The 26312-nt window shown below is 39.4% G+C and overlaps 1 protein-coding gene across 1 annotated transcript; it reads left to right on the forward strand.

The window, feature by feature from the left end:
• The first annotated feature begins 240 nt into the window (after positions 1-240).
• Positions 241-26312, forward strand: LOC100929421 (guanylate-binding protein 4). Its single transcript, XM_031968566.1, has 11 exons — positions 241-403; positions 2892-3087; positions 10113-10240; positions 12914-12967; positions 13898-13988; positions 18053-18298; positions 19711-19991; positions 20826-21038; positions 21552-21654; positions 22564-22757; positions 25133-26312. The coding sequence occupies exons 2-11, from the start codon at positions 2898-2900 to the stop codon at positions 25352-25354; spliced, it is 1722 nt and encodes a 573-aa protein (XP_031824426.1). The 5' UTR covers positions 241-403; positions 2892-2897; the 3' UTR covers positions 25355-26312.

The raw sequence follows: 26312 nt of genomic DNA on the forward strand, positions 1-26312 counted from the left end.
CGTCTCCATGTTGTTCTCAAATGAGAAATCTCTACCCGTTGATTGTGCAAGTATTGTTGTTGATGTTCAATCAGTTTAGTTGGGTTCAATTAGGCGTTTTCTTGATAAAGATGGTTGGAGTGGTGTGACATTACTTGTCCAGCTGCATTTCCAGACACTCTACTGATACTATTTTAGTCCCTATTATAGGTTAAGGGAGTGAGGAACAGCAAGATTTCCTTTTGGTTTCAATTTCTCTTGTCCCTCCCACCCTTTCCTTGCTACTATAAGTAATAGAAGAACAAAGAGAAGCAAAAAAGAGGAGAGAGGAGAGGAGGAGAAACAGCACATAAAAGAGGAGCTGAGAGAAAAAAGAAACAGGAAAGCATTCGTGAACAGTTTGGCTCGAAGCCTTGGGAAACAGGTATGAGTTACTTCCAAGTTTTGTCTTGTCTCGTTTACATCTTTTCTCTTGAACGATTTTCTGAGTTTGTCAAGGATTCAAACCCAGTGAGAAGGGGCAAAGGGTGGCCTGAATAGAATATATTTGCTTGACACTGATTTTTCCAAACAGCATCCTCTGGCCTTAACTACTTATTCAAAAACCTAACACTGGCGCCTGGCTTTTTGTTCTAGAGACTCATTCTGAAATTCATTCCTCTAAAAACAATGGGAAGTGCTGAGGCTGACCAGTCTGTTCCACAGCCAGTCCTCAGAAGACAGAGGGGGGAAAAAGCTTAAAGAAAAAAGGTCAGAGCTGTGACATGGGAAACTTGGCTTCTGGTCCTAGTCCTGCCTCCTTTAGTTGTCTGATTCGGCATAAATTCTTTAACTTCTAGGAGCCATGGTTTTCTCATTAGAAAAAGTAGAAATGAAATGATTTGTGTGTACAAGCATGGGATGGGACCACATCATTTCGTGGGATCTCTTATAGATGTGGATTCAATTCTCAGCCTAGGGGAGTGGAAACTATACTAGAACTGTATTTTTCAAGCCTGTAGAGTCTGGTTCTCTGTCACCTAAGCCATCTCATTGGCAGGGTAATTTATTCTTATTGGAAGAAGACAGAATCTAAAAAGTTTGCAAAGACCCCTAAGTTGACATCAGCTGAGAAATTATCTTATTTAAGTGAAGTCAGCACTTTGTTATTGTCCCCAGTGCACAGATGAGGAACCTGAGGTGCAGAAACATTAGGTGTGTGGTTACCCACGGGGCTGTGTAGCTGACAGGATATAAGTTCAGTTTCTCCTGATTCCAAGTCCAGCCCTATATGTCTTTGATAAACTCCATGTTAGGGGATGGCATATCTTGTTATTTTTTCTTGTCCTTTCCTGACCCCAAAATATCCAGGTGTTGGCCATTTTAAATTCAAGAGAAATAAGCATAGTCTTCTTGTACTTTATCACAACTTTATCTAATGAGAACTATATTATATGATGAGTTCAGGATCGATATAGAAGATAGTCTGTCCTCTGTGTTTGATAAAGTGAAGGCTGCCATGATCCAACTTCTGGGGTGTTCCCAAGAGGAAATATTTACAGACTATTTACACTGGACCAGAAACACAGGGGAAACATCAACAAACTGGCAAAAGGAATCTCTAGAAATCCTGGGAGAAAGACAGGGAGGGTGACTGTCCCCACTCCTGGACTCTTGGCTCCCAGAAATGATGGTAAAGAGCTTTAGAGATCTACAACTTGTGAAAAGGCTGGCTTCAACTCTGGGCTCTGGGCCTAGGGTCTCCCTTACCTGAAGGAACTGGGGATGGCCAGGGTCTTATCGGAACAGCCACTGAGAGACTGGTTCTACCTTCCTGTGCTAAGGTCAGGATTTCAGGTCCTTGTTCTCTATTTAAAAAATTGATTTTTTTTTGGCTTGGAGCTAAGGTTTCTTTGGTATAATTATCTCTTAGGCATGAAAGTCCCTCCACCAATGTAGGCCCACAACTGTTCCGCAATTTGTAATCAATCTCAGAAAGATCCATGGGCTGTTGGCAGGTTATATGATTTATCTATAGTTAGATAGCCAGGCTGCAACAGAATTTTTTCTGTCAGAGAGTATTTCTTCTTGATTCCCACACAATTCTATCGACTCTCCCAGGATGCTAGTGATCAAATCCATGCCACAGTCAAACCAAGGAGCTCTGTGGTGTCCATAAATTCAGAGGACAAAACAGGAGTCAGTAAATGGAAATTGAATGGGATCTCTCCAATGGGGTGGGAGAAGGGAGATATGGACAGAAATCACCTCAAAGTCACTCAGGCAACACTAAAAAGAGACTAGCATCAGGCACTAAAAAAAAAAGTATCTCAAAGCAGTTGCCCCAAACACTGTCCTACATTACTCCTACCTCACACCACCTTGTGACCATGGCCACTGTGGACAGGGGCCAACATCATGCAAAAAAAGGATATGATTGTTTAACCACAGAGAAACTTCCAGCGTGGGACTTTCAGATTGGAAATATTTTCTCAAGGTGCTTAAGAATGCTCTAGGGATCAAGAATAAAGACTTGCTCAAGGCAGCTTAGTGGGGAAGGGGATAGAATTCCGGGCCAAGAGTCAGACCTGTGTCTAAACCAAAAGGGATCTGCCTCAGCTTCCTCATCTGTAAGAATGGACATATTCATTGTACTTATCTCCCAGGCTTGTTGTGAGGATAAAATTACATTTATAAAGAGCTTTATATCTCTTAAAGCACTACACAAAGGTTATTATTATTATCATGGCCATTATTAATATCATCATTATTTGTCATCACCAGATCTGTGAACCTAAAAATAAAATGTCACAAATACAGAACAGTCTTTCCTCTGCTGTTGCTAATTGATAACTCAACTAGGCTGTCACAGTTGAGGATTATGTAAATTCTGGATCTTGATTGCTGTCTAAGGGGCTCCTCTGCATTTACAGGTGACCATGGCATCAGTAGTACCTATGGAGGCCCCCATGTGTCTAGTAGAAAACCGAGATCGAAAACTAACAGTAAACCCCAAAGCCCTACAGATTCTAACTTCCATCGACAAGCCAGTGGTGGTGGTAGCTATTGTTGGACTGTACCGTACTGGGAAATCCTACCTGATGAACAGGCTGGCAGGAAAGAACTCAGGTAAGTGGAGACTCTGGGAGTCTGTATTTGCAGGATATTATACATAGCATTAGAGTTGCTAGAGGCATGTCTGAGACCTAATGAAGGTAAATATCATTCTCTGTTGCCTTCCAGTCAGTCAACAAGCATTTATTAAGTGCCTAAGAAGACAAAGAAATGAAAATTCAATCCCTGCTCTCAAAGAAGCTCACAGCCTAATAGGGAGGAGACAACATGCAAACAAATGAGTACAGATGGAATCTATACAAGACAAACAGGAGATAATCCTGAGAGGAAAAGTGCTAGCATGAAAGGATCCAGAAAAGCTTCTCACTTCATTGTAGCTGAGAATTAAAGGAAAACAGGGAAACCAAAAGGCAGAGAGGAAAAGGGGGAATATTCCATGCAGGAGAGAAGGGGCCAGGTGGTAGAATGTCCTCCAAAAAGCTAGACCATGCTTTGTTTTTTCATTTTTTCATTCATTGTGAATGAAATTACCCCAGAAAAAGTACACACAAAGACCTGTCTGCTCCAGCACTGAAAATGTCTGCATTTCTTAAAACGCTGAAAACTGTCCCTGTTGCTGTCTCCTGGTGACTTTTCTCCTGGAAACTGTCTGTCTCACCTACTGCCAGTCCTGTGTCTGCTCAGGGTTATGGCTTCTGCTCTGCATTATGTTGGTCTTGTTGAGGTATAGACTACATGTTGAGGTCTAGATTTGGGGTACCTAAATGAAATTAGGGTTTAGTTAAGGTCTAGTTAAGGTGGCAGGTTTGGGGTACAGAGAGTCAAACAGAGTTCCCCTGCAACCCCCTTGGATTCAGCCCAAGGATACGGCGGTATATGAGGTCTAGTAGTGGCAGGAATTCCCAATAAAAGCATTTATTGGCCCGGAGAGCTAGATTGATAAAAGAGGTTTATTACTGAGTTTAGAAGTAGGAGATAGGTGAAGGTAGAGATAAGGAGGGCACTGGACAGAGGGTCCAGTGGACAGAGGGTCCTCACATGGCTGCCATGTTTGGAATCTCTGCAAAGAGGGGTTCCCAGCATGGCCCTTTTAAGTCAGAGACTTAGCTTGAGGGGCTTTGGGGCGTAGCCCCAAAGTTGGCTCAGATCCAGGTGGGGCTGGGACAGGTCCGGATCTTCTATTGGACTTCAAAGGGACCAGGATTTGTGAGTCAAAGGATAATTTGCATTAACTAGGGGGGGTTGGGAATCAAAGATTGGAATCTTTCCCTCCTCAGTCTGACAAGGTGGTGGTCAGTTAATCCTGCGATTAATCAGAACATATTAATTGCTTTCAGAGAATCACCAACTGGGAGCTGAGAAGAGATCACAGGAGACATTTAATTAACTCCCCCCTTCTTTATTTTATTTTATTTTATTGTGCTGAGGCAATTGGGGTTAAGTGACTTGCCCAGGGTCACACAGTTAGGAAGCGTTAGGTGTCTGAGATCATATTTGAACTCAGGTCCTCCTGACTTCAGAGCTGGTGCTCTATTCACTGCACAATCTGCTGCCTTTACCCCCCCACACCCCCCCCCTCTCTTTTTATAACTGAAGAAACTCAGCCCCAGAGAGGCACGGTGATATTTGCCCAGAATCACATAAGTAGTGAACAACATAGGCAAGATTTGAACCCAGACTCAATTACTCTCCTGTGAGGGCTTTCTGTACTATACTACAGTGGGGCTTGTGTTCTAAAATGTTTTTGGAACTGACTTACTTTGTTGCTATATTCAAAGTGAGCTCTGAAAAACATCTACAAACTTACTTTTACAATCTTCTTTCTCTCCTCTTTCTTCTTGCTAAGAAATGAATATTTATTAAGCAATACACATCACATAGTGTGCTAAGAGCCGATAACAATAGGAAAACAAAACAATCCCTGCTCTCAAGAAGCTCATATTATAATGAGGTTAATATTACACTAAAGCACATACTATAATATAAGCACAAAGTTTCATCTTGAAGTCACAGAAAGATCCATTACCTAAGGGATTAGCAGAAAATCAGATAGTATTGCATCTTGTTTATTGTCTCTTTAATGATTAAAACCACCTTTGTAGAACTATTTGTCAAAACCAAGGATTGTTTTGGGGGATCTTCAATCGCTAATGTGACTACTGAAGAAATGGAAACCACAGGGCCTGCAGAGTTGGATCTAATGGCTTGTTCTTCTGGACCATGGCTGCCTGGGGTGGGCTGCAGTTAGCACTGGTGTCCAGGAGGAAGAGGATGTGGTTGTTTCCAGGGCTCCAAGACTTACCTGCTGCTAATAAGTGGCTGTTAGTCAGCTGCTGATGATGGTGATAAGGATGGTTTATCCCTATTTCCAAGAATTTAATCCCCAGGACAATGGCAGCAATGGTCAGAATTAGGAATAGAGGATAAGGATGTTACTCTTCCTAGTGGTTTTGGGAGAAGGGATTTGAGCTACCTCTACAAAGTCTGCTGGGAGGTGATGATAATATGGAGGCAGAAATGTGACCCATGTGGGGAGGGGGGTTTCCACAAGATGAGAGTTTCATTCTTCTACAATATACATTTGGATTTGTGGGCCAGACTGTCAAGAGGGATGATGGTCTGGGGCACACTGCTGTTCACAAGTAGGCTTACTTACCCTAATGTGACAGAGGGTCAGCAGTTGTGGTAGTGGTAGCTACGACAATAGCTCATTTCATCTTATATATGTGTTTGTATATACATACATGTCTATATACACACATACACACATATATGTGTATAAGATTCTTGATTTGGGACTGCAATTCTGGGTCTAAATAGACTATTTCTGAACCCTACCAAAATCTCATTAATTATTCTCATTGACTTGGGTGGAATTACTTTTCATTTTTATTTTATTATTTCTATATGTTGTCTCATAATTTTCTATAAGATATGGTTGGTAAAGAACTTTTCTTCTGTCAACTGCTGGGAAAATATAACCTTCCATCAATATTCTTTCTTTTATCGTGCAACGTTTAAAACTTTAAATCATTGATGTATGGTATATAATATGCTGTAATATGTCCCCATTTCTCACAAAATTAGTATCCGTCTCTGGTGAGACCCCCTTTCTACCAAGGGTCCCTACAAAAAGAAAAAAACATTCAGAGTTGCAAGATATTTAAACAAGTTCCCATCTCATGGGAGTTACACCACTGGCCAGGAGCATTCACAAAATATCATCTGAGTCCATTTAGCACTGAATGTTTTCAGTGCCAAAATGGCCTCTCTCTCTCTCTTCATCAACCTAGGTAAGAAGAAGATAATCATTGCCAGGCTTTTCTGGAATTAACTTTTTATGAGGAGCCACCACTGATTTCTCCTCCCCCCCCCAAATAAAAATACACACTCCCATCAAATTTTAGCATGTTGTCATGTCTTACCAGCCAACTTCCTCCTTCCTGGATTTCTCTAGGGAAACTGGCAAGGTTCCCTGCTATCAGGAAGCCCTCAGAAGAAGTCCAGCTGTATTATTCTCTTCCCAAAAAACTCTCTTAAGACCTTACATTCCTCTAAAATGTTTGTAAAGACCCTTCAGTCGTGCCTCCACATAGTGAGCAGGGTTCCCATGGCAGCATCCTTTGTAGGGGTCCAAACCTACAAGAGCTGGGTATCTCTAGTCCTCACACTCAAATCTAACAAATAATCGTACAAAGCTTCTCTATGCTCATCCTGCTTTGCTACTGGCAAAGGTCAGGTTCAAGTTGGTCTTTCAACGACTGAAGAAAGTATAGTACTCAATAACAATATTTAAAATATTACAAATAATATTATAAATAAATACCACTGCATCTCAAAATCTAAATGACAGAAGACAGTGAAAAATAAGATGATTTTCCTCAAGAGGAAAGCATTTGGGGTTATCAGGGAATTAAGGAGAACTACTACCTTTCTGCAAACTTGCAGTTTATGGGCATACTGGACAAGTCTTCAAAGGAGCTAGAATGCTGAATCCAGAGTCAGAACCCAAGTTCTGCTGTGGAATTGGACATTGACTCACCGTGTGATTCTGGGCAAGTCACTTGTGCTAAGTTTGCCTCATTTTCCCCAAATGTAAAATGGATGCAATGAGAGCATTTATGTTACACAGCTGTCATCAGAATGAAATCAAATCATTTGTGAATTGCTTAGCACAGTGCCTTGTACATTGTAGGTGTTTAATAAATGCCTTTAGCTTCCAACCCCCATTTAGAGACAGTTGGTTCATTGTAGGGGTCCAGCCTCTGCAGAGGGTCCAGGGGCTGAGCAGGAGGAATAGGGTCAGAATCAAAGGAAGGCAGGAGTCCTGGGGTAGTTTGAGTAAGGAACTGATGGAAGTGATGCTCCTACTTCTGTCAGGTTCCTTCAGGCTTTATTTTTATACTATACCATGATCATATATTTTTCTTTAGGTCAACATAGTCTTTAGGCATGTGTCTGACTTATTGACCTTTATATGTTACTTCATTTGACATTTAATATTTGAGTAAGGTTTTTTATGGTTAAGTGTTAATTATTGATTACATTACGCAAAGCCAATAATGAAAAGTAAATCTTATACAAGCTTAAATGTCAGTGAATTTTGTTAGTTTGCTTATGCCTTCTTTGTCAATCCTATTGTGTGGTTCAGACAGCATTTAATAACAAAAAGGCTGGAGAGATCTCTAGAAGCAAAGCAAAGTTTATTATAAGTTCTCACAGGAATCAGGTGTCCCACCCATCCAGCAGACAATCGAAGGGAGGAGGCACTGTAGGGGGCAGGGTCAACACTTTTTGTCCCTAACGCAAATACCCCCTCCCACCACTGACCCTCATCCTTATTGGCTGAGGATCTTACATTCTAAACGAGGGAACTACCCAAGAAATTGAACTTGACCAATAGTTGCCCATATCTGACCTAAACAGAAAGACACTGATGTCATAGGAGGATAACAAGAGGACTTAAGTATGCTCTTAGGAGATAGCAGGGAGGGAACTTAAATATGCCCTTGACTTGATGCTTAAAGTCCTTCAGGCCTACTCCAACTCTGAAGTAGATGAAGCCTTACTCAATTTTCACAACTGTCTTGAAAGATCTCACCTCATCTCATTCACTATGGATTCCTCTATTTCCCTGACTTGGAACCGTGTATATAGGCATTTAGGGCAATTCCTAGGGATACTTAACCATCTTTTGGTTCCTAGACATACTGATCTTTTCTGAGTCTAAATTGGTAAGTACCATTATTTCTTGGACCTTTGGATTCTTTCCCATAGTGATAATGCTTTCCATAGTATTCTCTTCTTTATCCTTTGTCTCAGTGAGAAATTAGTTTTATTAGGACAGAATATGCATGTGGAATCATTTCTAGTTAACTTGGCCAAATTCCCCTTGTCATCAGATTTTTTTAGATAATGTTTAGTGCTGTAATCAAGCCAATTGTAAATAATATAGGAAATAGCAGTCCACTAATGAGAATCATAGAAGGACATGTTGTTCCTGCATGACTGTTGGGCACGTCTGATCTCAGTGCTGGGCTTTGCCAATCAGCTTAGAGATTGCAGCTCCCAGCAGTTCATGTCAAGCACACCTTTAGGAACAATTCAGAATAAAATGGAAACTGGCCTGATTGTAGAAACTTTTCTCATTTCTGGGCTGTGTGTGTGCTGAGAGGCAGGGGAGGGTGTAACTGGCCTGTGCTTCTTGCAGGGTAGAGACTTTGACTTCCCATGTAAACCAGTTATTCCCTGTCACTTCCCAGGTTAGAAAGTTACCTGAGGGCTGGGTGGGGAAAGGGCACAAAGATATTCAATGACCTGCTTAGCCTCCTGCATCTATCCTGCATCCTTGGTCCATCAGGAGCAAGTGCTTCCTTGTTCTCTGCTAACACCCCCATGATGCTTTCCTCTCAGCTACTCTATTCTCTATACTCAGCTTTCTGGAGTTGGTCTAAACTTTTTGGAGCCTTGGGTGTGGCTGATACTGGTAAGGAAGATTATGTTTCTGTGCACAGCAGAAGCTGTCCCTGATCTTGTTGACCAATTTTACATAAATCTTACCCCACAAGTCTAATCTCCCAGCTCTGGGTGAACTGAATGCAGACAGTCCCCTGGACCCCAGCTGCTGATACTAGATAATGTGGGAGGGGGAAGCAGAAAGACCTGAGTGTGAAAGCTGCTTCCTAGCTGTGTGACCCTGGGCTATGAATTTTACCACCTCCCTCCTCTCTGAATCTCCATTTCTTCCTCTGTGAAACAGAGATAAAAGAAACACACAGTTCAGAGGATTACTGGGAAGATGGAATGAGAGAACACACATGGAACTGATGAGGTTTAGATTTGGGGAACGCAAAAGGAATTAGGGTTTCTGATGGTCAGGGAGTTAAATAAGGTCTAGTGGCGGGGCAAGGGTAGGGAGTTCTGAGGATTCCCTTTCTGGCGGCGCAGAGGTCCTCTGTAAAGGAATCTACAGACCCGAAAGCCTAGATTGATAAAAGAGCTTTATTATGGGGATTGGAAGTAAGGTTAAATTCTAGTTAAGGAAATAGGTGAGAGTAAAGAGGCAGTGGAAACAGTATTCCAGTGGGCAGAAGCTCCTTGGGGTGCCAAGCATGGCATAGCTGGCATGTTTGGAACCTCTGCCAAAAGAGGATTTTAGTTTGGCTCTTTTTATAATGAACGATTTAGCTAAAGGGGCCTGTGGATGGGGTCCCAACTTGACTTAGATCTGACAGGGGCTGAAAGAGCCCAAGTTGGCTCAGATCTGGTGGCGGCTGGGACAAGCCTGGATCTCCTATTGGAATTCAAAGGGGTACTTTTGACCAGGATTTGTGAATCAAAGGTCCTAACTTCCAGGAGTGGCTGGGAGTAATCTGAATCACAAATCAATCAGAAAGGATCACAAATCAGTTTCTTAAAGGGACCACAACCCACTTCAGAATGTGCTAAAGTGCTAGATATGATCCTTCTTCTTCTTTCCTCATTGGGGAGGTTTCCCTGAGCTCTCTTTTAAGAGTTTGTCTAGATCTCTTGGACCTTCTACTTCACCATATGGCCTCATGATGTCCCTTTCCTTTCAGGCTTTGCCCTGGGCTCTACTGTGCAGTCTGAGACAAAGGGCATCTGGATGTGGTGTGTTCTTCACCCTCGCAAACTGGATCATATCTTAGTTCTGCTTGATACCGAGGGCCTTGGAGACATGGAAAAGGTAAAAACAGTGACATTCTGCTCGCTCGATTCTGTGTGACCTAACAAGGAATGACCTCTTACATGGGACACAAAATGTATTGCAAGAATGCTTGTGCAAGGCATATGTGGGGTGATTGAGCCAGATGGGTCCTGGGCTGAGGCTGAGATACTCTGAGCAAGAAGGCCATGTTATGTAAACATATATGACCTATCCCAGAGATCTACCACTCTCATCATATTGAGGACTTGCCAAACGTTTTCCAACTGCAGAAATAGGCCAAAAAAAATTGGCCAAAAATCCAAAATGAAGTTGACACTGGATCTTAGGTTAGACTGGTTGTCTGAGAACCCCATTTTCTGCAGGAGGTTCCCCTTTTTTAAGCTTCTAAAATCCCCCTTCTGAATCTCTTCCTACAAGCTATAAATTGTGAATAAAAAGTGAATGTGAATAAAAAAAAAAATCAGTCCATCAAATAGCAAGTACTTGCTAAGAATCTATTCTCTACTAGACTCACAGGACAAAAATATCAAAGTTACACAGTCCCTAACTTCAAGAAGCAGCCAGCAGATCTAGTGGCTAGATGCTGGACTTGGGGTCAGAAGGATCTGAGTTTAATTCTGCTTCAAGCATTCATGTCTGAGTCACCTTAAAAAAGTCATGCTTGACCTTCTTGAACTCAGTTTCTTATTTTTAAAATGGGGACAATAATAGCACCTACATTCTTTGGTCATTGTGAGGCTCAAGTAAACTTTTGCAATGGTTAGTTACAAATGCAAAGCAATGCACAGATGTGAGCTATTGGCTGGGTATGTAAAAAACCAGGGAAACTGATCATCTCAAATTCGATTTGAGATTTCTATTCTCATTCTATAAGCATTCTATAACATCGGATTGCTTTATTTTATGTGTATATGTTTGTTCTTATAGGTTTTTGCAATGGTTCCATCTTCCTCTGAAGATAAAAGAGCTGAAATTGCTGGCTAGAGGATGGGATATGAATGGAACCATCTCTGTGGGTGACTCAGCTGTACTTGCTGAGGCCTTTCAAACTCTCTAGATCATTTACTTCCTTGCACAATTTCCTTCCCTCTAAGGTTCAATTGATGAGCAGAATCCATAGAGAAATTGTGGATTCTTATGTACAAAGGTCCTAGGGTCCTCCCCAGGAGGATTATGACAATGACAAGTCAATTCAATAAAAATTTATTAAACAACTACTGTGTGCCAAGTAGACTGTGCCAAATGCTAAGGATACAAATTAGAAAAGGAAGGTTACAAACTAATGGAGGAGGATAAAAGGAAGCTGAAATAAGGGAGAGGAAAAGGGGAGTTCCTGTGCAGGGCACAGTATTGCATGGAATCAAAATCTGCTGACCTGTAGACCTGCTGATAGAAAATGAATAGTTCCCTAGATAGTTCTGATCTAAGTCCCTCTAAAAGAAGGCTTTGAAAGAGCTTAGTACTGTACCCTCCAGTCCTCCAGTCAGAGGAGAGAGGCAACTGAGGAAATTGAGAAGATGTGAAGAATCACAAATTCAGTCAACCAGCAAATTGATCAGCTTCTCTTGGGGGAGACATGATGGGCATGGTAGTCCCTGGGGTCCAAACCTCTGTCATAAAATGGAAAGATTTAATGTCAACATCCTTTTCCTTCTCAATGAAAAAGTAGCTTTTTAGAAGATTAAAAAAAATCCCCTCAGAACTCTAAGATAACTCTCATTCTGGTTGCCCTTGGCAATTTTTTGACCTTTACTCTTTCTCCTCAAACCCATAGCCTACAAGAAGATGTCTCCATGTTTCCAAAGTTCAACAATAACTCAGTAAAGTGTTCTTTGGTACCACTCAAAGTTCTTTATTTAATAGAATCCATATCCTAAGGACAGATAGACTCATGAGCCTCCCCTCCCTACATCTATAATCTCATCTTGCCTATCATGGCTTTTAGAGTACATGGAAATGGAGACGCGTTGTGTCCTGCTTTCTAGAACCCCATGCCGGGGTGATTAAAATATCCAGCTTTCTGGAGCCCCCAAGTTAGGGTGACAAAAACATACCATTGCTTTCTAGAGCCCCCACACTGGAGTGATTAAAATACACCTTCCTAGTGAAAAAATGATGAGGTGGAACTCCCAGGGATGGTGAAAAAATGGAGTCCCTTTATTTCAAAGACTTTCCCCTTTATATAATGTAACAAAAACACCACCACATAAACAACTTGCTATTGCATGTAGTTTGCCGCCTGGTATCACTCTTCCAGCTGGTATCACTGCTTCAATCACAGGTTGTCACCATCCCCTGACGTCTCAGGAAGGCCGAGAGCCCTTAGGGGAGACGGGGAGCCGAAACAGACTTTGTCAGCAGGTTCTCTCTGGGCTGAAGAGTCTTAAACCTTACCACACTGACTGTGACCCTCTACGGAGAGAGGAAGGGGAGAGAGGAATGAACATTACAGATAAGCAACAGACATGAGACTCTCCCATACAAAAAGAGAAATCAGGTAGACCCCAATAGGTACTGGATACACACCTTAAATGCTGCCAATCAGTTTTTATTGCTACAACTCTCATTGTCCATCTGGGAGCTACAATCTCTTACACATACAAAGAGACAGATGCATGCATGCGGGCACACCCCCACACACAAAATCAGAAAGGTTGAATAATGGAATCACTGATATAATCTGTTTTGTAGGGTGACTCCATAAATGACTCATGGATCGCCCTGCTCTGCTCAGCAGCACTTTTGGTACACATGAAACCATCAACCATCAGGCTTGGAACAGATGCAGATCCTTTTAGAAATGACTATTCTTCAATCCTAATTCTATAGATAGATGCAATACCTTAGGAGCTGTCATCAGGAATTAATTTACCCAGAAATATCTGTCATTAGGTGGTCAACATTCTTGGGCCAATTTTCCCAAACTAGAATGACTGATTTTTGGATGCTAGTCTGACAGTAAGTAAGTAAGTAAGATTTCATAACTGAAATCTTGGATGGGCCTCAGTTAAGTTTCCAATAATACTTAAGTTTTCCACTTTCACTGAAGAATTTGAAATGTCCTATCATTTTATCTTTCCCTCAGTACTTTAAGTTTTCTCCTTCTATCAATCTCATATGTTCACAAATCTAGAATAGATAGAAATCACGATGTGATGTGTGTGTGTGGATTGTGTGTGTGGTAAGCTCATATTCGTAATAGTATAATAGTTTGTATATTATCTCCTCCATTAGAATATGAGCTCTTGAAGAGAAATTTTTACTTAATTTTTCATCTGTACTAACATCTTTCTGATGGATACTAAACATTTAATAAATGCTTCTTGACTGCCTGGTTCATTACAAGACCTTGTGCTCTATTATTATAGCAAACAGAAAATAGATTGAGACTTGGGACCTCACCAAAGTGATGAAAGAAGCATCAAATTGATCAGAGACTTCCCCAAAATGCTCCCTTTCCTGTTTTGTGATTGAATGTACATAAGGACAGAAGAGCAGGAGAGGGAGAGAATTTCTAGCTCAGGGAGGAAGAGACTGATAAATTAGAATGAGAACTAATGCATGGATGTTTCCTTTTCCTTATGATAATCCTACTATGTAAGAGCTGACAGAACAAATAAGATAAATTCCACCAAAGCTGTTAGAGAAACAGCAGAGTTTTGAGCTTCTTCCCAGACTTTATTGGCAGGATTCACCCTGGAGCTAAGTAATGGATGCCCCATAACCCCAGATCAATATCTGGAAAATGCCTTGAAACTCGTCAAAGGTAATTTATTAGAAAACAAGTTTGGGCACATAAGTGGCCCTGGACAGTACAGGGTAACTGACACAAAATGTATTTCATTTTCTTTGGAGTTTAGATGCTGATTCCTAGAGCTTCTATTTTTTTTTTTTTTTTGATTCTCATGGATTATTGAAGGGTTTAAGCTATAGGTATAACTTTGAATCATTTATCTCTTTTTTAGCTCCAATTTCATAATTAATCCTCCCCAGTAGAATGAACTGACAATGAACTTTTCAACTTCTTGATGTATTGGTATCTTATGAATTCAAGAAATTGTATTAATTCCGCAGTTGGTTGGGACATGAAATCTCATAAAGGAATAGAATTTTTTTTTTTAATTTAATACCTTTTATTTACAGGATATATGCATGGGTAACTTTACGCTACAATTGCCAAACCCTTGTTCATTTTCACCCCCCCCTCCCTAGATGGCAGGATACCAGTAGATGTTAAATTATTAAAATCATAAATTAGATAACAATAATATACATGACAAAACGTTATTTGCTGTACAAAAGAATGCAGACTCTAAATATTGTACAATTAGCTTGTGAGGAAATCAAAATCAGGTGTAATCAACATCTAGGATTGAATTCAATGTAATGGTTTTAGTCAAACTCCCAGAGTTCTTTTTCTAGGCATAGCTGGTTCAGTTCATTACTGCTCCATTGAAATGATTTGGTTGATCCGTTGTAGGATGCCTGGTCCATACAGAACTGGTCATCATATAGATTTTTTGAAGTATATAATGATCTCCTGGTCCTCTCATTTCCATCTGCATCAGTTTGTAATGTCTCTCCAGGCCTTACTGAAATTATCCATTGGTCATTTCTTACAGAAGTATATTCCATAATATTCTATACCACAATTTATTCAGCCATTCTCCAACTGATGGATCTAATGTCCATTCAGTTTCAGTTTTTAGCCACTACATAAAGGCTCCACATAACATTCGGCCATCAGGTCCCTTCCTTCTTTATAACTCTTTGGGATATAATCCCAGTAGTACACTCTGGATCAAAGGGTATGCACAGTTTGTAACTTTTGACTAGTTCCAAACTACTCTCCAAAATGGTTGGATTGTTCACAACTCCACCAACAATGCATCAATGTCCCAGTTTTCCGATCGCTCCAACAATTCATTATTTTTCCTGTCATCTTAGCCAATCTGACAGGTGTAGTAGTATTTAGAGTTGTCTTAATTTGCATTTCTCTGATTAATAATGACTTGAGCATCTTTTCATAGACAGAAATAGTTTCAATTTACTTCACTCTGAAGAATTGTCTGTTCATATCCTTACCATTTTTCAATTGAGAATGGCTTGATTTCTTTAAATTAAGTTAATTTTTATATTTTGGAAATGAGGCCTTTATCAGTAACCTTTGACTAAAGAATATTTCCCAGTTTATTGCTTCCTTCTAATCTTGTCTGATTAGTTTTGCTTTGACAAAAAGCTTTTCAGTTTGGTTAATCGAATTTTCATTTTGTGATCATAATGACTCTAGTCAACTTTGGTCATAAAGACCTTCCTTCCACAGGTCTGGAGGTAACTATCCTGTGTTCCTCTAATTTATTAATAATTCATCTTTTACTAGGTCATGAACCCATTTTGACCTTATCTTGCGTAACGTTAAGTATGGATCAATGCCTAGTTTCTGCTATATTATTCCAATTTTCCCAGCAATTTTATCAAACAGTAAGTTCTTATCCAAAAGCTGGGACTATGGGTTGTCAAAGACTAGTTGCTAGATTTGTTGATGTTTTATCCTTGAACCTAATCTATTCCACTGATCAACTAATTTCACTACTGCTAATACCATAAGTAGGTTTTGGTAACTGCTGCTCTATAATATAATTTTACATTGTACATAAGCCACCTTCATTTTGATTTTTTCATAATTCCTGAAATTCTTGACCTTTTGTTTTTCCATATGAACTTTGTTATTTTTCTAGGTCATTAAAATAGTTTTTAAGGAGTCCTGATGTATAGCTAAATAAATAGATTAGTTTCAATATTGTCATCTTTATTATATTTGCTATCTATCCAAGAGCATTTAATATTTTTCAATTGTTAGATCAGACTTAATTTGTGAAAAGTGGTCTGTAATTTTGCTCATAAAGTTTTGATTTCCTTGAGATCAGATTCTAAATTTTATATTATCGTATTACTTTAAATGGAATTTCTCTTTGTAACTCTGACTGTTGGATTTTGTTAGTGATATATAAGAAGCTGATGACTTATGGGTTTATTTTATAACCAGAACTTTCTAAGTTGATGGATTATTTCTAATAACTATTTAGCAGAATCTCTGGTTCTAAGTATACTCATCCTGGCAAGAGTTGATAATTTGGTTTCCTCATTGCCTATTCTTAGGGAATGACGGAATTTCAAAGATTATTTTATTTAGTCTGGGGCACAGCTTGAGGAATTCATTTTCTCTACTAACAGAATAGATCTTATTCATAACAAACAAAAATAGATAGCTATGTCCTTGAGAAGGCCTGTCCTACATCAAAAGAGGAATGACATTTGAAGTCAGAAGCCCTGAGTCCAGGTTACATCTTTGGTGCTTACTGACTAGGTGACTTTGGGCAAGTCACCTCATACTTCTGGACCTCAGTTTTTTTATGTATAAAATGAATAGTTAGGAATCCAAGATCTAAAAAATATATATAATAAATAATATAAAAGCAAAAACATTAAACTAGCTAATTAGGACAAGGGTTCCCCTTGAGAATTCTAGAGAAATACTGGCTTTATTTCTCTCAAATATATCTTACTTATCCTGAAGATTTCTGATCGAATGAAGATTGCTTTAATAAATTTTCATTTTCTAATATACTTTATAGTAGGTTATAAATCTAAATGTACAAACTTCTAATGGTATACTATTAGGTGGGGATGCGAATCTTACTGGAAATGCCTTTAAATCATGTTTGACAATAAACTGCTTCAATTACAATCAAAAATCATTAATTAAATATTGACTTTACACAAGGGACTGGGCTAGGTGTTCAGCACATAGGGAAAAAATGCCTACCCTCAAAAAGTTTATATGCTAGAAGGTAAAAAACATGTAGGTAAAAAGCTTATAGAATGAATGGGGGAAACTAGGGAGACAAAAAGGACTAAAGGACCACAGGGATCATCAAAGGCTTCTGTAAGAGATATTGTCAAAACGGAAGGCTACAGAAAATTATATGTTCCAAGGAGAAGAGGTGATGGGGAGAAAAGTCTAGACATATGAACTCCCTGGGCATAAATATCAAATGAGTAATGGAATGTCATAGAGAGAGAATAGGAGGGCCACTGTGACTGAATTAGAAGATGTAAGGAGAATAATATGAATTCAATCAAAGAGCCATGTTTGCATTTGGCTTCAGAGGCACTAAGGAAGCCACTACAGCTAGCTTCTTGAGCCATACAATGTCATAATCAGACTTGTCCATCCAAAGTATCAGAATGGCAAGAGATATTATAAGAACAGAACCAGCAACTGACGATATAGAGGGGGAAAGGAAGTGTAGAGAATGACTTCTGAGATAGTTACATCTCAATGACTCATAATGGTTATAATGGTAGAATTATTAGCTTCAAACAAAAAGCATCTCCTTTTATTAATCTGGGAGCCTGAACTTAGTCTTCAAGTTTTGCATCTTGTTCATATTAGGGAGCCACAATTCTCTTTTTATATTATCTATAATTAGTCTAGTAATTTCCCAAGTTCTTCCTAATCTTAGCTCAACTATGAATCTGTGAGAGATTCCATTCAGATTTGGGGCAAATCTATTTTCTCTCCATGTTTTTAGGTGTCTCCTCTGAATAACAAAATATTTTATTATCCTGATAAGAAGGGAGTTGTTTTTGATTCCTAATAATCTATCCCTAAATCAATTCTAGTTTTTAAAATTTTGTGCCTATCATTCTGCCTTAGGATTGGATACATGAAGACTTGGATATAGTAATTGCCAGGCTTAAGCATCTTCATCACTCCTTTATCCCAGGCCTATGCCTTACCATAATTTCTGTTTTCCTATCCCTCAGGCAATCACCCCAAAATACAAAGGGCCAACCTTCCACGAGAGTGCATCAGAAAATTCTTTCCAAAACGCAAGTGTTTTACATTTGACTGTCCAATATATGATAAGAAACTCTTAACCTGTCTTCAAAATGTCCAAGAAAGCCAGCTGGAGCCTGAATTCAAGAGTCAGACAGACAACTTCTGCTCATACATCTTTTCCGATGCAAAACCCAAGGTCCTCAGTGGGGGCATCATGGTGAATGGGAATCGTGAGTTGGGCTTTTTTTTTTTTTTTGGCTCCACTGAATACTTGATATGGATTGGATATGTGTTCTTTGTTTCTTTGTATGTGTACAGGTATTGTAAGATATTTGTTTTCATCTCCTTCTTGTTTCCCTGGATTTCAGTTTAAAAATCCAGAAGAATATGCACTCTGAGACAAGGCTAATGATATTTGGTGGAGAATAAACTAGATTAAACTGAAGTAGACAGGTGCCACAAGTAGAAAGAAAGAGAATTGTTTTAATTCTCCAAAGGTAAAGTGTATGGATTTAGAAGAGTATAAACCAGTGACTTGGACTTCTATTCTTGAGAATATTCTAGAGCTGAGTATGAAGGGGATTGTTTGTAAGCACTAAGAAAAGGAAATCACTAAAATCCAGCAGATTAAGCAAATGTCCTTGTTTGGCACTGTAACTGGATTGATGTAGATCATGAGAAACAGTGTCGATTTAGGATAGTGAGATTTCAACAGAATATATATCAATGTATCATGCTATGCTCATGAGAATGATACAAAACAGATGACCATACTCTTAGGCAGATTCAGAATACATTAAATGACCAGCTCTCCAAAACAGCCCTTAATGACTTGAGGTCAAATTGAAGGGAATTCTATAATGCCAAGCCTAAAAGTTTTAGAATATCCTCAATAATATTGACAGAATTATAAAAAAATGCCAATAGAATAATAATATAATGTGCAGATGGCACAGAAGAATAATACAATCAATGAATTAAACAAGATACAATGTAATCCTGGTAGAATCACATAGTGACTCCAAATGAATGATGAAACCTATTGAGAAATGCAAAGTTTTCCATTTGCTTTAAGTAGAGAATAGGGGAGATAGAGATAGAAAACAGTTCTTGGGGAAAAGATCTGAAGAATTACACTGATTAACAACTCACTATCAGTCAATAGTCTCAAACACAAAGTTATTTAAGCCGTCATTGTCAAGAATGAATCCAGTCAGGCCACATCTGGAATTCTGTGATCAGTTCTAAGTACCTCGCTTTAGGAAAGACATATATTTCCAAAACAGTTCAAGAAGAAGGTACCTAAAATCAGTGAAAGGACTGAACAAGCCCTTGGAAGAAAGCTTACATCCAATTGCTTGACCCCAGAAGTCAAAATTAGGAGAAATGCGTAGTTTGCCAATAGGCATATTTAGGTATGAAAAAAAATTTAGATTTCCTAATCATTTTAATTGTTTAAAAAAATAGGAGAGGCTACATTGAGTTATCCTGCTCTCCCCTTTAGTCAAGGTTAATTGTTCTTGGAAGTCACTGGTTAAGAATATTATCAAAGAGATCCTTGCCCAGATATAGGTTCTACTAGCTAAGTAACACTTGGATCAAATTGAATGAAGGTTGCTCTTTGCCTCATCTTGAATATCAGGGTTGGGAAAGCTGCTGGAGACCTATGTGAAGACAATCTCTAGTGGTGACATTCCCTGCCTGGAGAATGCCGTGTTGTCTTTGGCTCAAATTGAGAATTCAGCTGCTGTGCAAAAAGCTGCAGAGCACTATGTGGCCCTGATGGCCCTGAAGGTGAACTTCCCCACAGAAACTCTCCAGGACCTGCTAAGCTTACATACACTATGTGAGAAGGAAGCCCTCTCAATTTTCATGAAGCATTCTTTCAAGGATGAGAACCAGAAGTTTCAGAAGGAATTGGTGGTATGTTTTCTCATTTATTTACTTCACTTTTCTGAGTGAAACTTAGAGACTGGTCAGACACTTTCCACTTTTTTTTTTTTTTTTTTGATCTGTATTCTCAGTCCATAACAGAAGAACCTGTTCTTTCCAAAGAGCTAGAGGCATAAAGGCCCAAATCTCACTTACCATGAAAAGATGCTCCCTCTTGTGATGCATTGAAATGGATTAGTTCTTAGGAAACAAAACACCATCCACTCACATACCTTCTAAATAGGTGGCATTAGAGCTCTCTCAAAGCTCAGTGCAGTTTTTCTTGAGTTCACAGACTTACTCATCTCTATACATACACCTCCCCATGCCTAGCAACCTGAGATTTTTTTCAGGAACTTCTCCTGCCGGTCCAAATACCTGCTCAGTCTTACTCAGCCTGGTAGCTCTCCCTTGCTTTAGCCCAAGGCAGAATCATTCTTATGGACATTCAAGATCAGCAGGGACATGTGGGATATAATCACCTCACTTGGAGGGTAAGGATTGTGGGCTCCAAAGAGAATAGGGACCTGGATAAAGACTAGCAGATTTAAAACCAGAGCCTAAGTTAGTTCCCCAAATTCAGAATTTGAAGTTTTATTCTCCTTCACTATACATCTTTCCAAAAAAGAAAAGCAGATAGACCTTTTCTTGACAGTTTCTTGAGAATATCACTCCCTTTTCTCAACAGTTTCTTCAGAATATCACTCCCTTCCCAATAAAACAGGGAATAAAATAGCTTTTGAGGCATCACATCAATATCTTCTGTTATTATTACTACTGTTAACATCTCATCTTTTTCTCTGCTTTTTTTTGTTTCATTGGCAGCAAATCTTAGAAACCAAGAAGGATGGTTTCATACGTCAAAATGAAGAAATATCAACCAAAAATTGTCAAACTCAGCTTGAGCACCTCTCACAGTCCCTGAGACAAGCCATTTCTAAAGGGACCTTCTCTGTGTCAGAAGGTTACAATCTCTACAAGAAAAAAAAGGAAGAAATAATAAACAATTATCTTCAAGTGCCCAGGAAAGGGCTAAAGGTGAGGAAAAACTCTGAGGCAGGAGTTACAAAAGATTCCACTGTTTCCGACTGGTGTTGGAGCAGTGACTGTCTCTACCAATAACACTCTAAGAGGAGAAAGTCTAGACCGTCTTGGACTTTTTAGTGCACATCTCAACTAGAAGTTCTTGACAGAAATCCCTTCTTCCTGCCTAGAGAATAAACTGTGTGATTTAGAAAGCTAGGCTGTAAGAGGGCCCTAAGAGGCCAGGCCTAATGCAGGCTGGCCTAGTACCTCAAGTTCAAGCTTGCAATGAAATGTGATATCCATAGCTGGACCTCCTTGTGGCCTGGCCTGTATTCACTGACCAGTAAGTCACATCAGTCGTCTCTATGTTTATTCTCCTGAGATAATCATGTTCCAAAGATGTTTTCAATATCTTAAAAAAAAAAAGAATGATCCAATCTATATAGCAGATATCGTTCCTACTCTTATCAACATCTGACTTAGTCTGGGGATAATTATGTATGTCTGTCTTTTATGGTTGTCCAGGCTGATGAGGTCCTCCAAAAGTTTCTACAGTCACTGGCAGTGACAGAAGATTCCATCCTGCAGACAGATCAAGCTCTCACTGAACAAGAGAAGGCCTTGCAAGGTAACCAGAGCAGGGCTTTGATGATCTAGTCATACAGGGGATTGGGTAGGTTTGGAATAAAATTCTGCATATTGGCCTCATTATGACATGAACATTTTCCTGAAATACTTGGGATTTCTTTTTCTCTACTGTTCCATTCTCTGTGGGATTTATAAACAGCAACTGCGACTATGATCAGCAGGTCAGAGAGGCTGCTCCCTCAGACTTTCTTAGCTCTACTTTTCTCAATCTAATATAGAAAAAAGGAATTTAGGAATTTTAAGTCTCTTTTTCATAATCAATTTGGGTTCTAAGTTCAGGAGAAAATACATGTGTCACCCTCCTGCTCAGTGACCTCCAATGAGTCCCTACTACTTGGAGGTAACTCCAGAATCAGATATAAACTCCTCCCTAATATTTAAGAATATTCAGAAGTTAGCCCATTATTATCTTTACTGCTTCTGAAAACTTATTGCTCTCCATGTATGACATTTTTCAGCAGCACCAACTTACTTGCAGTTCCTCCATCATAGGAAAACATCTCTGATCTCTAGGCCTTTCCACGAACTGTCCCTATGCAATAATGCTCTGCCTCATACCTCAGCTAACATCCTATCTTCTTCAAAAGGCCTTTTCTCATCCCTCCAGCTTTTAAAGCCAACTTTTTTATTCATATTTTCTCCCATTATCTCTCTTTCTGTCTTTCATCCGCATAATTATTTGGATACTCTTTCTTCCCTTATCATAGGAGTTATTACTCTTTTAGCAAAAATTGCTTTTACTTCTTTTTTGAAAGGGGAGGAAGTCTCTCAAGTGTTTGACACAGTGCCTGGCCCCTAGGAAGCACTTAAAAATGCTTGCTGACTGACAAGAAATGAAATCTAGTCATATCTGATTTAAATTTTTGATGTTTTCCATCCCATCAAAAAGCTGAACAGTTCAAAAGAGAAGCAGCTGAAAAGGAAATGTTGTTGTTGAAACAGCAACAAGTTGAAATACAGCAAAATATGGAAGCTCAGCAGAGAACTTTTGAAGAAAACATCATCCAATTGAAAAGGAAGATGGAGGAAGAGAGGAATAAGATCCTGGAAGAACAGAATATGATGCTAGACGCTAAGCTAAAGGTATGAGGAGATTGGGATTAATGGCTATGCTTGGGAGGTTAACACATCACAGGAAAAGGTTGGGCAAACACACAGGGAAGGCAAATTTGCCTACTTTTGTATCAGCCTGATGGAGAGCAAAGGATTCTGGACTTTTCATCAGAAGCTCTAGGTTTGATACCTTTTCTCCTCCCCATCCTTAGTTTTCTCACCTGTAATATAGGATCACTAATGTCTCCAATGAATTTTGTGTCACTCATAGAGCACCCCCAATTCTCCCAATAAGCTGTCCAGGCAAGACTCTATTAAACTCATGTTATTCTTCAGCTCCTTATCCTATAAAATTCAAAGTTTTCCAGGCCCTACCAAAGCCTGTGTTTTTCTAGTCAACCAGAAGACACGATTAGTTCAAAGCAAAGACATAATGTCCAGAAGCTTTTCTGCTGCCTCCCATTTATACATGTGCTAAGTTGTGAGCACACAGTCATTAGTCTAGAGAACATTCCTTAGTGCTTTTTCTCCCATAGGAGACCCATGAATCACCTCTTAGCTTTCATTGGAATGGGCCTTTTTCCCCCCAGTAGAAGGCTCCAGAACTTAAAGACCAAACTCTCTGAAACAAAGATCCAGGGCCATCCCAACTACCTTGTGCATTCAGGTTTAAATAATTATGTATTATTTTATTTGTTCTATTTATTCCTTATTCTATTTCCTGCTCAGCAATCTACAATAATATCTCTGCCAAGATCCTCTCTGTCTTGAAGTCAAAAAGTCCTGGCTTAACTTCCATTGCTGAATCTGTCACAGATAGAATTTGCTAAGGCATACCTTTCTGAAAACTGTAGAGGGCTAAGTTCAAGGCCCCCATAGTGTGTCTTTGACTCTTTCCTGCAAATGTAATAGAGTGAGCGGGTCCTGTGACCTCATTGCTATAAGTAACTGCAGCGACACTTGCTACTAGTGTCTACTAGTACAATCAGCACCACTGCAGGCTCAGAGAAATCCTGGGGGCCATGGAAAACTTAAATGACGTGTCCTCAGCCACACAGATAGGATAGGATGTATCAGAAGTTTAATTTAGGTCTTCCTGATTCTAAAGCTCTCACTAATGTCACTCTGCTTTGTATAATTGAGTGCTAAGAAAGGTACAACGGCCAATGTAAGCTCAAGGAACAAGAACATATGTTCTGCAAACAACTACATTCCTACTATTTTGTATATAATTGTGATGGCAAAAAGCTTCCATGACAACTGTTTAACAAAATTTTTTTTAAAAGACTTGAAAACCACCAAGTGTCATGAACCTTTACGATCCAATGATAAGGACTTTTAAGCCCATAACACAGAGAGGGAAACCTCAAAGGGAACTGGATTAGATTTTCCAACATTTCACCTGCTTCTGATGAATCCCTTAAATTCTCATCAAAGTCTCTCTGGCCTCAAAAAAGATCCTAAAAAAATCCAAACTGGGTGTGATTTCATGGTAATCCTAAGGACCATGGACAATGCAAGTTGGTTGCTGAGACCCCTGAGGTTTGAGCTGCTAGAATGGCGTCAAGTATCCCAGACTGAGTCGATTGTACCCTCCTACCTGAGCCCCAAACTCTTGAGTCCTGGAGGAAGAACATATCCAGTAGCTGACCTTGTTTTCTTAGGACCATAATCAATAAGTCCCTACCCAAAGAACCATAGGATAGAGGAGGCCCTGCCTAAACACATGGAATAACTAGCCAGGCTTATAGAGCAAATATTGATCCACATTCATTTCAGTGTTGATCACAGGGCCAACCCTCTTTGAAGTTGACCTGAAGCCATACTGAGGCACTCTCTACATAGCATTTTCTGCCTCTTTTTTTTTAAACATGTAGGCCACTTTTATAGGAATTGAGAATAATGCTGAAGATGAGAGCTAGCATTTTATATGTCACTGTAAGGATTAAAACGCAAACATTATTTCACAACAAACTGGGGAGCTGGGGGCTATTATAGGTTAAGGAACATGACTCCAGTCACAGCTAGTAAGGATCAAAGACAGGATTCATACTCAGGTATCCCTCATTCCAAGTCCAGCATTGTCCCATCAAGCTCCCTCCTCATTTAGGACCATGATTCCAACACAAGTGGCCCGGTGTTCAGCTGTTACAGGCTTGAGCATTGAGATTCACCTAGTGTTCAGCTGTTACAGACTTGAGCCTTTAGATTCACCTCTAGTCTCCAGGAGTGGGGAAATAACAAGTCATTGCAGAGAAGAATTAACCTCTAGCTGGTTTTTCTCATGGCCCAGGAATGCTGAGGAGACATCCCAACTGTTTTTCCCCCTTCTTCTAACCTACTTAAGCAGTAGAAATATATAGAAACCCAAAGTGCAATGCTGATACCCTATTGTCTTCTCTTAGGAACAAAAAAAGCTGTTGGAGGAAGGATTTCATGAGAAAGGTGAAGAGATGAAAAGACAGATGGAGAATCTACAAAAAGAGATGAGGGAGGCTGAGAGTAAAAAGTCCTCCTGGTGGTCCTCAGCTTTAGATGTTTTTAGCACTGGACTGATGTCCATCTTACCTGGCACAGGAAAACTCATTGGATTGGGGTTAAATGCATTGAGCAGAATTTTCAAATGACCAAATGAATTTCAGTTTCTCAAAAAAGTTAAAGAAAATATTTGTTCCACCTAATGAAATATGGCACTGATACCTTATAATATGTGTTAATGTATGAATGGGTGTATGTTCCCTGCTTCTAATTCAATTAAGTATTAAAAAATAAAGGAGATGCTCACTATATAGCATAAAGGACAAGGACAAAGTAAAAGCATCCATTTCCTCAGTATAAGTGAGATGAGACATCATCCAACTAAATAAAAGACTTTTATTCTTTAGGTAAATGGTCTGGAAGGCAGGAAGCTTCAGTTTCTCCCCTTCTATTCAATGGCTCAGAGGATTTAGAGCTAGAGGAGCCTGGAAAAGCATGAAATCTAACTTCCTTATTTTACTTATGGCTTTTGGTGGTGCAATAGGTGGAGAGGACTGGAAGACCTGAGTTGAAATCTAACAGCAGGCAAGGACTGTATATAAGCTGAAGGACCCTAAGAAAAATAAACCTCTCTGTGCTTTAGTTTCCTCATCCCAAAAATGAGGGAAATAATAGCACCTATTTCAAAAACTTGGCATGAGGATAAAATGAGTGTTACACTTTGAAGACTCAAAGTGCTATGTAAATGCTAGCTCTTAATATGATGAAACTCCAGGGCACAGAGATACAATGATTTTTCCAAAGTCACACAGAAGATGGTACTTGAACTGAGGTTTCTTGTCTCCAAACATGATCGGGCAACCATGGAAGCAGATTCCAACTTCTCTTCAGAGATGATAAAACATAAATTTGTTCCTTATGCTTCTTAAGATTTTTAAAAGGGCAAGTAGAATAGTTTTTTTTTTTTATTTTGAAACTTTCAATTATATTTTAAAATAGAAATATTTATGTGTTATCATATGTTACATGTTTTCACTCTATGGTCAGAAGACCTGAACTGAAATGCCTTACTACCTGTATGGTGTACAAACAAAGCACTTGACCAGC

The sequence above is a fragment of the Sarcophilus harrisii genome, chromosome 4, assembly GCF_902635505.1.
Source record: "Sarcophilus harrisii chromosome 4, mSarHar1.11, whole genome shotgun sequence".
NCBI lineage: Eukaryota > Metazoa > Chordata > Mammalia > Dasyuromorphia > Dasyuridae > Sarcophilus > Sarcophilus harrisii.

Excerpts from the sequence above, each read along its gene's own strand:
- LOC100929421 (XM_031968566.1), top strand. The coding sequence starts at position 2,898 with ATGGCATCAGTAGTACCTATGGAGGCCCCCATGTGTCTAGTAGAAAAC. Across the intron at positions 12,968-13,897 it reads TCTGCTCAGCAGCACTTTTG|ACTTTATTGGCAGGATTCAC; the intron begins GTACACATGAAA and ends GCTTCTTCCCAG. Across the intron at positions 19,992-20,825 it reads AGTTTCAGAAGGAATTGGTG|CAAATCTTAGAAACCAAGAA; the intron begins GTATGTTTTCTC and ends TTTCATTGGCAG.